General features: G+C 32.4%; 1 protein-coding gene across 3 annotated transcripts; it reads right to left on the bottom strand.

Annotated features, from left to right (window-relative positions):
- Positions 1 to 454: 454 nt before the first annotated feature.
- On the bottom strand, positions 455 to 10479 carry LOC126740954 (cytochrome P450 4g15-like). Of its 3 annotated transcripts, none has more exons than XM_050447153.1 (7): positions 10341 to 10479; positions 9415 to 9642; positions 2261 to 2399; positions 1934 to 2175; positions 1153 to 1881; positions 902 to 1093; positions 455 to 838 (listed from the first exon to the last, which is right to left on the bottom strand). In XM_050447153.1, exons 2-7 carry the CDS (start codon positions 9629 to 9631, stop codon positions 657 to 659), a joined length of 1701 nt encoding a protein of 566 aa, XP_050303110.1. In that variant the 5' UTR covers positions 9632 to 9642; positions 10341 to 10479; the 3' UTR covers positions 455 to 656. The 3 variants fall into 3 exon arrangements, with proteins under 3 accessions (XP_050303110.1, XP_050303111.1, XP_050303112.1); XM_050447154.1 differs by having other exon boundaries at positions 10337 to 10428; XM_050447155.1 differs by having other exon boundaries at positions 10358 to 10377.
- Between the last annotated feature and the right edge of the window lie 2383 nt (positions 10480 to 12862).

Raw genomic sequence — 12862 nt, 5'->3', positions numbered from 1 at the left:
TCTTGGATGAGGAAGATTCAATATAATTTAATAGATTTGAAATAAATAGTGCCGTAAAGGTAGTTAACTCTTAAATAAAAAATATCAAACCCCCTAAAAACGTACGTCTATGAAGTATTACATTATGAAGTATTACATTTTTTCGCCTGGGCAAAATCTGCTCCTTAAAGCCATACAGGCTCCTACTAAAAATCTCCTACTAAAAATAAAAAAAGATCGCTCAACAAATAACCATGATATTAGCTTGTATCCCTCTTAAATGGGACACCCTATATATCAATAGCTGCAATGAAATGAGATCTGTAGCAAGTCACATAATATGACCAAACCACTTTTAATACATATGTTGATGTACGAGTAAATCCCTTTTTAAATATTTGGTTGAAAATATACGCATAATTCTATAATTGCCCCTTTTCAATAATTTATAAATACTTAATAAAAACACTGGACATATTTTTGGAACTTTATTGGTTCATTGATGCTCTCTTAAAAACTACGGCTTGTATATATTTAGGAAATAGAGCAAAAGACAAATTAAAAAGTCTTTGTCGATAATGATTACACAAAAATTAATTAAAAGAACTCACTTTGCTCTTATTATTTTACACACAATATACAACAGGATAAATAAATATTATTAGATTAAAGTAAATTTAGGCTTTGGCTGTAACCGTGGGCTTCCTCTTTTCTAGCATAATTTTAAACCCATCTGATCTCTTTAAAATAATATCACCCTGTAGTTTGTAGTCTGCTTCTTTGAGATTGGATTTGACTCTGAAGTTTCGCATAATAGTGGAGAGAAGAATCTTCAGTTTCAACATAGCATATTTACGACCTAATAGAATGTTACGTTTAAACAAGTTTATTTAAATTTCAAATAGTTTATTCTGTAACTTACCTACGCAACTTCTTGGTCCAGCACTGAATGGAATAAATCCATAATAATGCCTATTGGCAGCCTTTTCTGGCAAGAAATTATCGGGATCAAACTTATCAGGATTGGGTCCATAGATCTCCTCTAGACGATGTACTTTAAACGTACCAATAACGATGGTAGCACCAGCTGGTAGTACATGGTCTGGGTTGGATGCTAAGATATTTTAAACAATTATTAATAATCTTAGTTTTAATAAAATAACAATCTCTCACCTAATTTTACATCTTGCTGCAGTTGACGTGCAATAATTGGAACTGGAGGGAACATTCTTAAGGTCTCCAAAAGACATCTCTCTAAATATTTCATTTCTAATGTATCGGCGAAAGTAGCAGGTCTATCAGATCCTTGGAAGATTTCGTCAACTTCTTGAATAACTTTTTCTTGAATGTCAGGATGAGCGGCCATCTGACAGAGGAAGAAACTTGAGCCAGCAGCTGTGGTGTCGTGTCCTTCAAACATAATAGTGTCCACTTGCTCTTTGATTTCTTCATCGTTAATTACGACTCCGTTTTGTGATGCCTCGATCATCAAGTCTAAGAAGGCCATACGTTTCTTTTCACCTACGTCATCATCTACGTCCAAGTCGTCTTTTAAGCCAACAGACTGTCCGTAAGAAGTTCCTTCGAGTGTAGTAGCTTTAGTAGAAATATTCTTCTCGTATTTTTGAGTTTTAAGTTCTTCTGGTACTTCAGCCGTTGAACCGCGAATACCTTGTTCAAAGTCGGCCTTTTTCTTTTGAATGACCTTACGAGTTAAACTATGGATCACGTTGATCAGTTTCTTTTGATATTTCGCGGTGTTGGTAAGGTTGAAGATGATGTCTGGTCTGAACCAAACTTTAGTATGACGCATGTGAAGAATGTCGCACAACTTCATTACTGCCATAGCGTAGTCATAACCGCTCTGATCTTGGGTCTTTTTGCTTACACCCATAGCAGTTTCTAAAAAAATTATATATTAAGACAAGTATGAAATAAAATGTCATTATCTTACCCAAGAGAATTTCTACAGTTGCTTCGGACATGTAGTCATGACAGTCAAACTCCTTTCCAAGTTCTTTTTCAAGTTTCTTAACGGTTTCTCTGCTGTTTTTGTTGAAGAGGTCGATAAAGGATTTCAACACATTCAAATGGAATGTGGGAGCGATCAGTTTTCTGTGGGCGCGCCATTTTTGACCAGTAGAGATAAGAAGACCATCGCCCAACCATGGTTTAAAGAATCTGTATTCTGGTGATCTAAGACACATTATGTATCAATTACATTATTTAATTTTAATAAACTGTGATTATCATATACAAGAAATATACATAAGGAACTTACTTATCAATGTGTACATGACTGCTAAGAATAACCTCAACATCTCGTGGATCAGTTAAGAAAATTAGAAGCCTGGGTCCGGCCCATACCTTAACGGTTCTTCCGAACTCAAAGGATCTTTGGTAAAAGTTATTGAATATATCTGCAAAAAAAATATTATTCTTTGATTCATTGAATATATGGTGTCTTCCATTTTTTTGAGGCTTATTACTAATTCACAACATTCAACTCAGGTTTTGAGTGCGAAGTCGGGAGAGGTCGAATGTATAAGATTCCACGACTCATAAGTTGTGGGAAAAAGATCTATTAAAAAAAAGACCATCTTGCCTTCGAAACACTCCGCCGAACAACGTTGTAAGCGACATTAATTGCGATATTGAGATTTTCAAAAAATAACGTTGTAGACGACATTTTCTGCCGCATGGCAGTTTTTGGTATCAGTTTTATATGAACGTGGTTTAGATGGCAGCACGTTAAATGACTTCGAAAACAGGTTGACGCGCTCGGAACAACGTTGCAACCGACAAAATGTCCGGCGCGGAGAGTGTTTTGTTGCTTCGCCTGGTGATCAAAAGCGCTTAAATAATGGTAAAAAGAGGAAAATTAAAGTTAGTAAGTGGAAAGATAAGTGTCGTAAGCGTTTAAGGGATTCTGGAAATCCATACATATCCAAAAGAAAGCGGCCAGTGCCTGGAAAATTACCACCTGAAGAGGTAAGTCACAACATTTTCGATGTGCGTTACAGTTTTACAGGTTAGTTATTTTGCTGTTTTAGAGTAGAATATGCAAGTGTCAATATAAGTGTGGATTGGTTGCCCATGAAGAAATGCTAAAATTATTTAGGGACTTCTACAGTATGGACTATAATCAACAAACAAGGTTTCTTGCTTCTTGCATCAAGGTAGGGGATATAAATCACCGTCGAGTGAATGGAAACATCTCTACTAAACATTGTTCAGTTCAATATTATGTCCCAAAGAAAGATGCTACCCTTCGCGTAATGCCAAAAGACACTTTGCCACATAATGAAGGTTACACTTGACGCCTACAGATTCTTGTTGACAAAATAAAGTTCACCACGCCCTTGACCGATGGCAGAGGCGCACATAGAAATCATACTAGGATCCCTGATGAAACAAAAGAACAGATCAAACAGCATATTTCTTCTTTTCCTCGTCAAGAAAACTACTACTCCAGAAATATGAGCAACAAGGAATGTTTGAATCAAATTTAAATAAAATCTGCATTAAATACACCGACAGTACTGCAAAACTTCACATGTACCGTGATGTTTTTAAAAAGTGAGTTCAACCTAAGATTTGGTCTGCCTAGGTCCGATACATGTACTTATTGTGATCAGCTGCACATTCAGCTCATTGCAGCTGCCACTGAAGAGAGAAAAAAAATTATTGAAAATCAAAGCAAACTTCATCATATGAGGGCTGACTCTGCTTACAAGGCGCTTGCTGAAGATAAAGAGACTGCCATGTTAAGCTCTGAAAATGCTGTGCTTTGTGTAGACCTACAACAAGTTTTATTTTGCCCAAACCTCACGCATAGTAACACTCTCACGAGATGTGTATCGTGCTACAATTTGGCTATACATGACCAGGGGAGAAACATGGCTTATATGTTTTTCTGGGATGAGACCACTGCCAAGCGAGGTGCTGCGGAAATAGCATCATGCATTTTAAAATATGTTGAGCTTAACTTTACAAAGTTGAAGCCAGGCCAAGTGAGAATTCTTAAGCTTTGGTCTGACAGATGCGTAGGTCAGAACAACAACTGGCGGATTATAGCTGTTTTGCAGCACCTGCTCTTGAATGAATATTTCACTACCGTTGAGCAAAAGTTTATGACGACGGGTCATAGTTTTCTACCCTATGACAGGGACTTTGCTCTAATTAAACAAGCAAAAAAGGGTAAAAAAGTGTATGTTCCTCACCAATGGGTGGAAGTCATAGCTAATGCCAAGGGACCACCCAATCGTTTTACTGTCTGTGTTATGGATACAGCAGACTTCAAAAACACCGACATTTTATTAGATTCACTGGAAAAAAAGAAATTCAGTGTAACTAGCCATGTATGGTACCAAATTACAAAGGATGATCCTATAACATTGCGTGGAAGGAAATCACACAACGTCCTTCAAACATGGACGCACTCATTAGCAAAAAAAGTAAAGGGGCCAGGGAAGAGAAGTATGCCCCCAGTAAAAGTTTCTCGGTTCCACCTTTATACAAGGATAGACTCCCGATCAAAGTGGCAAAGAAAAAGGACTTGTTGGATATGTGGAAATACATCCCGCCAGAATATGTGCCTTTTTATGAAAATATTAAGGTTGAACAATAAGAAAATTTAAGTTTTTTGTATTCATTATTATTAAATATCATATTTGAAAACTACCTACTTACATTATTGAATCAGTCCCATTTAACTCAGTATTATACGTCTTGTTCAAAGAACAACGTTGTACCCGAAAAAATACTTTTAAAATGTCAATATCTCAGTAAGATACGATAGTATAATAATATTTTCTTTTATAGGTGATTTCACTCAATAGCAAAGCCTCGTTTATAATAAGAAATTGTAAATTAGAAATTAATTTCATTGAACAATCAGTGTTTTTTTGAATTTCTGAAAAAATTAGTTTTTGTCACTTGCAACGTTGTTCGGCGGAGCCATTCATTTAAAGCAGTCGTTTCCACAAATAAAATAAAAATATAAAAAAGTAATATGTGAAGACGTGTGTGAAGAATGAAGTTAGCTATAATTTATGCTTATAATAATCTACTTACTATCATAAAAAAATCTTTCCACTGGTATGTTGGCCAGATATGGTTTACTGGTAATTCGGTGGTCATATATTTATTTTCTAATTCATATAATCATCCTTATTAGAATTTATTAAGGAAAAGCGATCATTAAAGAAAGGTCGCACGTAAATACGTACAATCATCGTATATTGGAAGTATAGGAAGAACGCAGTATTCTTGAAATAGTATATACGTCTAAATTTAAATGAACTTAAGTACAAAATATCTGAGAAATATGAAGGATGGACTAAATATAATTCACTAATTGAATTTACTACAGTTTTAGGTTTCTGTAACCAATAAATATTTAACCTTTGCCTAAAAAATTTCCATTAATTTAAATTATTCCATCAATGATTTTTTTCATTTAAATTCTATTAATATTCTTGTTATAGTAAACCATGGAATATCTTATAACGTATATGAAATTTTCCATTTAAGGACTCATTATGCAACAAAAAAATAAAACCATTATGGAAAACTTTTTAGTATTTTAATACTCAAAAAAAAACAGCAAGTTATAAATTGTAAATAGAAAGCAACCATTAATGGTAAATTATTGCAATGATATTTTTTTAAGCTCTTGGCGACATAATTTTCAGAAAGATTCATCGCCGTCTAAGAAATAAATTGCATAATACAATGGGACTTGAACTAGTTTGCCTTATACTAAATGTGCTATTACTATGTTTGCGTGTATGTAATTGCATTTTTGCAAAAGAAGGTTAATGTTATATGTATTCTCTTTGTAGAATGTCATTTAATACGATATATACTTAACTATAGCAGAGTTCTTTATGTAATTTAATTTAGTCACATAAACAATCTTACATTAGCGTTAAATTATGAAATAAATATTATTTTTACATCCTGCAAGCTTATAAAATGATTTTACGATGAAAACGAAAAATTAATATTAATCAGCAAGCAAACCAATATGTAGGTTTTAAATGTATAATGAAGCATTAATACTGAACTATGTGCTCCCAATTGATTTATTAATTTCAAATATGAATATTCAAATTATATTAAAAATTTAAACAACAATACATGCATGTGCGTGTTATTTTGTATATTTTTTGTACTTTTCATATAATAGAAAATTAGAAACCTAAACAAACTTATAAAGGGTGTTTTTTTGAGAGGTATACAAATTTGAAGTGAAATAAAACTATAAAAAGAAATTTATTGACATGGTATTGGTTTTATTTAAAAGATATTGATATGCGATTAGTGCTTAAAAATGATTTCGGGTATATGAGCGCCACGGCTGGTTCGAATGTAGCGTAATCGGGAAGTCCAATTTTCGACCACTGTTTTAAGCATCTGGGGCCGTATCTCGGCAATAACTGTAAATGTTTCCCGCAATAAATTGATAGTGTCACGCGCTGTGTGGCATGTTGCACCATCTTGTTGAAACCAAAGCTCTGCCATATCAAGTCGGTTCAACTGAGGAACAAAAAAATCGGTAATCATGGCTCTATAACGTTCTCCATTGACTGTAACATTCTGGTCGTTATCATCTTTAAAAAAATATGGGCCAGTGATTCCTCCTGACCATAAAGCGCACCAAACTGTGACTTTTAATGGATGTAAGGGCGTCTCAACAAAAGCTTCCGGATTTTCTTCACTCCAAATTCGGCAATTTTGCTTATTGACAAAGCCGTTCAACCAAAAATGAGCCTCATCGCTGAACAAAATTTTGGATTGAAAAAATGGGTCAAGCTGAATACTGTTTTCCGCTCATTCACCGAACGTACGGCGCGCATAATGGTTACGCGGTTTCAGTTCTTGCACAAGTTGGATGTAAGCTCGCAAGCTAAGATCTTGCCACAAAATCTTCCACAAAGTGGATGGGCACAGCCCCAATTATTGTTGTGCACGATGGCGAATCGACTCATTCGGGTCCTCTTCAACACTATGCTCCACAGCAGCAATAACTTCTTCTGTGCGCACTGTATGGCATCTTTGTGGATGCGTATTATCAACTAGAGTATGCGTGGTACGAAAACGATCCATGGTTTTTCGAATAACTTGCTCGGATGGCCGATTATGTCGACCGTAAAATGGACGCAGCGCACGGTAAGTTTCGCGAATTGAACTATGATTTTCAAAATATATTTGCACAATTTGAAAGCGTTGTTCTGGAGTAAGTCTATTTATTGTGATTCAAACTGTACTGAACACGAATACACCACCAACTGTCAAATTGACAATCACCAGAAACAGTTTTGACAACTTAAAATCCAAACCTCTAAAAAAAACACCCTTTATAAATAGAAAACAAACTGATATTGTGCATGCTTTTCCGGAAAATTGATTACGGCCATTTTTCTGAAATTTTCAGGTAACAAAGCCCTTTATGGGTAGCAGCTGTGAAAGGAAGGATTTTAAAATTGACTAGTGGGATTTGGATTTTTAGGGCAAAAAACTGTTCAAACATTTTCCGCAGTACCTTTGTGGGTTTCAAAATGATTAACATTACTTTGGAGAACTTTTGGAGAAAAAACTTCAAATAAAAATAAGTATAGAAAAAAAATTATACGTTTAATCCATTTTTAATGTGGGGCAACTCATCAAACCGAAGTATTATATAATAAGAGTGTAATATAGTAAGGCTACATCAAGTAATTCAGAGCACAGTGAAAATATAAATCAAAATATGAAATAGACAAAAAAAAACAACAATTAAACTTTTTTATCCATTTTTTTAGAGATTTCTTTTTTCCTGCAAAGTCGTTTAGACCCAGAACATTGAGCTTTCGATCCACTCTTATTTATAAATTACGTTTATCTTCTATATGGGATGATCAATATGGACCATCAAAAGAACATTTAAGGGCAATTCAGACCCTAATGGAAAAGTGGTAGAAGCCCATATAATGGAAAAATGGGCATTCAAATCATTCTTAAATATAAATTAGAGCTCTCTTCCACGAATATTAAGATCAATAAAAAAACTCCTGATTTATTATCTGGATTCATAAATATATATTTAATATTAGAATTTTATTCAGGTTTCTGAAATCTGTATCGAGGATGTATAGCTAATCAGTATGAATATAATAAATAATAATAATAAATGTATTTTATTAAAAGCATAATAATTCATACGGAGTATTCTGTATGCGTACAGCGCACAGCCAAGCATTTGCCGAATTTAAAAACAAAATACAGTATAGGATAGTATAAGAAATTCAGGTAATTGTTTTCTTAACTCAACGTTTAAGATAGGTCTATTATTTCAAAGAGTTTAAGTGCCAAAAAATTATCTTGAAAAATCTTCTTTAAGTATTCTTTAAATCCCGATTGATCGTCCAATAGGATTTCCAAATTTTTAGCAGACTCAACATATGCCAGTTTTGTACCATCAATATAGACATCAAAATTAGATTTTAGAAATTATTTTTTGATTTTTATTTTCAAAGAGTTTATATTCAAGTAGATTTAATTTAAATTAAGGCATTTTGATAATGTAGGTAGCATTTTTAAATATTCATTGATCTAAAATTGAGCCTCTCTGGAATCATTTGTTTCAAAACTAAAGTAGATATATGAATATTTTACGCTAAACGAATTAATCCCTATCATATAGAGTGGGTTAGGAAACATTTTATTAATTCAGTCGCATTGTCTAATGTTACAGATGATATAATTAGAGTTTGGGATAAGAATACGAATAGTATTTTCGAATTAGATTTTTCTAAGGCGTTTGACACAATAGAATAAATCCCTTAAAGTTCAATATTTTTGATAATTTATAGTACATCTGATATATTAAGTTTAATATATTGCAAAATGCAGGCATTTGCTGATGACACTCATATTTGATTGTACTTTGATTGTCAAAAATCTTAGAAATTGTGAGTAAGATATTTATTATACGCAGACGTTAAATGTGGTTGGAGTTTCATTTTAGAAAGAAGCTTACCAATTGATATTTTCATTGGTCTGTAAAATAATTTGACTCAATGCAACAGTTTATAATGTGAGTTAAAAAAATAACAATAAAAGTTAATCGAAACGAGAACCGGCTATTTCTATCAGGAATTTTGGGTGTAATATAAAGTGTGCTTATAACTATCTGCATTATTTTGGGAATAAGAACTAAAAAACTGAATAATATTATTTGGAACTGGAAGGAAAGTTGGCAATGAATTAGTTTTACTTTTACATATTTTCGAATTTTTTAAACACATTTGATGGGGATTTTGTTTATTTGCGTATAAAGAATTAACGTATTTTTTTCCCTCTTCGGACGCAATATGCAACTTTATACAAATAATAACTGCACCCTTTCTTTAGCAGTGTATGAAATCCTAAAAAATTAAAGCTACTTACCATTAGGACTGCCAATAAATTCCAAAGCGTTTCCGATAATGGGCAATCCAGGAGGTCCGGGAATTTTGTCTGCCAGCTCAATCATATGACGCCTGGATACTTTCCAGTAGATGTAGAAGAGAGTTAGGGCTGGCACAAGCAAAAAATAAAACATATTCGTAGGGGAGAAGATTCCTGGCGTGGGAGACGCTACCGAGCTTAAGGTAGCTGATGACATGGTGGTTTAGTCTAATAAAATAAGTTATAATTAGTCTACAGGGTTTTAAAGATAGCTCGTTGTGTAAAATACATAATGGAATAAGACCACTGGGAATTAAAATTATTGATTTGAAAAATGTCCCACTTAGAGGCATATACTTGATAAAACTAAGTAAGCCTGTGATTTTATGTCGCAAAATCAATAAAATTATTGGTGTAATCATATTATAAATTTATCACATTTTTAGCGTTGTAAATATTTTGCTTAAACGTTAGATGTAATTTTTATATAACTTTAGTGAATTTCAGTTAGTATCAATGTTATTAAGATGTGAATAGAAAGAACTGATCATCAATTTTTATTTGAAAACACTTGGTATATTTTTTAAGTTTAGAGTTATAAAGAGAGTATTAAAATTGGCGTTTAATAATATTATGATTAAATTACTGTCATTTGCTCACCAGTGAAAAATACTAAACGGTGAGTATTTTTTTTAAATAGGAACAAAAGACATTTACAGATATATTTTAATTCCCTTTTGAGGTTTAACAATAATAATTTTTAATTTCATATACAACTTTTTAAAATTGTCGAAAATTTACTGTTTAGGGGACGCCAGTGATGTCGATACCCTGCATATTTTTATTCTAAATTCTTAATTTTTGTAAATGAAATTGTAAAATGTTTTAAATTAACGTAAAAAAAGATTTATAAAAGTGGTACCTGCCTTCAGCACTACTTAACTTTATTGTTGTAAGCTCACACACCTGTCACTAAAGTACATACAAAAAAAAGAGTGGCGGTGATTTTATATAGTAGTGTGGTACTCGTCACTCTTAAACGTTTAAATGACGGTCGATGAATAGACACAAAACAATAAGCAGGGGTCAAGTTATGAATATGGATTGGGAGTAAACGTAAAACATAGGAAAGCTTACTTTTTTTTTATTTTTAAATTGTAATTTGGAATTGTATGGCAAATTAAAATTGGCGTTATGTAAATTAAGTTTTAGAAAATTAGCAGAATCGAAAATATTAAATTTTTTTTTGAGAAGGTATTTTCAGGCAAACCTAAGTAAAGTACCAAATTGTCTTTTAAAAAGATATTAATATAATACTAAAAACTATACATTATTTCATTACTTTTTTTTCTTAAGTATTTCATAATTATTTCACCATATTCAATTTTACAAGAACTAAATTTCCAATAATTAAATTTAAAAATGTCATTATGCTGTGGTTGTTTCCTATACTTTCTTATTCAGCCATTTTTTTTACGTAAACAACTTTCGATTTTAGCTAAAAATTATCACATCTTTTATATTTTAAATAGAACACCTTACATCTTCATGTATTTTTATACTTATCAATAAATACCCATTTAATTTAAAAGAAATTAATTATTGCCAAATATTTATGACATGCTTAAGGTTTGCGCTGCTTTTAATTGAGAACAAAATAGGATTATTTTTTATTATTTTACCCAAAAATATATTTACAAGATATTCCAAGAAGAAGTTTCCTGTAAAGTCTATAAGACACACGTGTCATTATATTGTTGGTACCATGTTTTTATTGATTTTAATATTCAAGGACGAGTGCTTTAATTCATGTTTAAAAATGTTAAATTATCGATTTTTTGCCATTATTTGAGTTTTTGCTCCCCATTTGCTCATCCCAATCAAAGGATATTCATAATTTATTACAAATTCCGTTTAAAAATCAATAAAAGGCTCAGTTTTCTACGTTTAAATCGACTTTTTAAAAATAAAGAAACCCTAAAAATGTATTTCATGTAGAATTTTTAGTTTTCTTCTATATTTATTTTTTTGTATTCTTTTATAAATAGATATTTTTATGTTTTTGCAGGTTTTCTGCACAAACCGTTTAAGTACTACAAGGTAAATTTTTTAAACAGTTTTTGGCTAAATAAATCACTCTGCGATGGTCAATCTTATAAACTTCCCTATCAGAGATGCTACCCATAGAGAGCTTTTAGACCTAGAAATTTGAGAAAAATCGCCAATATAATTTTTCGGAAAGACATCCGGAAAATAATGCTTTAAAAATAGGGTTTTTCCAATTTGTTTTATATTTATAGATTTGCTTAGGTTTTGTAATCCATTCATTAATATTTATGAAATATACAGTGTGGTGACTTTAACTGGAATAAATTTAAACTATTCAAATTTTATCTCGCAAAATTCCTGAGACCCGTCGATTTTGCTTTATTTTTTTTTCACATTTCAAGATAGTTTTTGTATTTTTTCACCTACAGGGGGGGTCCAAATTAACCCAAACTTTTCTTTTTCAAATGAAAAGCCACTTTTTATAAACTCTCATTGAAAAGAGCCCTTTTTCCTGATTAAATTGCCCTATTTACTTTTGTGATTATCTAAAGAAGAAATACGAAAAAAAAAACCATTAAATTATTAAAAGTCTCGAAATATTTTGTGTTGGTAAATTTTTGGCGTGTTTGTTTATTTTATTGGTATCGAGACATTTCCTGACATTGTTGTAGTGTCACTGTTAAAGTGAATTTCAACCAGTTGTTAAATAAGTTAACTTATATTGAAAAAATGCCTTATTTATCCGAATCCCACAAGATTGAAATCTTAATGATGATTGGTTATGGGGACAGAAGTCGTACTTAGCTAGAGGTTGTCCACTTATTCAGACAGAAATATCCAGATTTGCCACCTATTAACCAGGGTACGGTTAGTAAAATCGAAAGCAGATTTCGAGATGTTGGGCACGTGAGGGATGTTTCAAGACAAAGGTCTTCTAAAATTGATAAAAACACCCAATTAAATGTATTGTTAGCGATGGAAGAAAATCCGGTAACTGCAGCCAGAGGAGTAGCTCGTGAAAACTCTATTCATCATAAATCTGTGCTAAGAATTTTAAAAAGTACAAACAAACGACCTTATAAAATGCAACCCGTTTAAGAGTTATTGGAAGACGATCCAGATCACAGAGTTCAGTTCTGTGAATTAATGATGAAAGCCATTGATGAAAATCGCATATCTTCGGAGTGGATCCTTTTTTTTGATGAGGCTACATTCACCCTAAATGGCCATGTTAATATGCAGAACAGTGGCTACTGGTCTAACGAAAACCCATACTGGGTAAGGGAAACTAATACACAATATCCCCAGAAAACTAATGTTTGGGCTGGCATAATTGGCAGGCAAGTTATAGGGCCCATATTCTTCAATGATACTTTAACTGGGGAAAGATATCTAGAAT

This window comes from Anthonomus grandis, chromosome 10 (genome assembly GCF_022605725.1).
Source record: "Anthonomus grandis grandis chromosome 10, icAntGran1.3, whole genome shotgun sequence".
NCBI lineage: Eukaryota > Metazoa > Arthropoda > Insecta > Coleoptera > Curculionidae > Anthonomus > Anthonomus grandis.
This window is presented reverse-complemented; position numbering and strand designations above follow the sequence as displayed.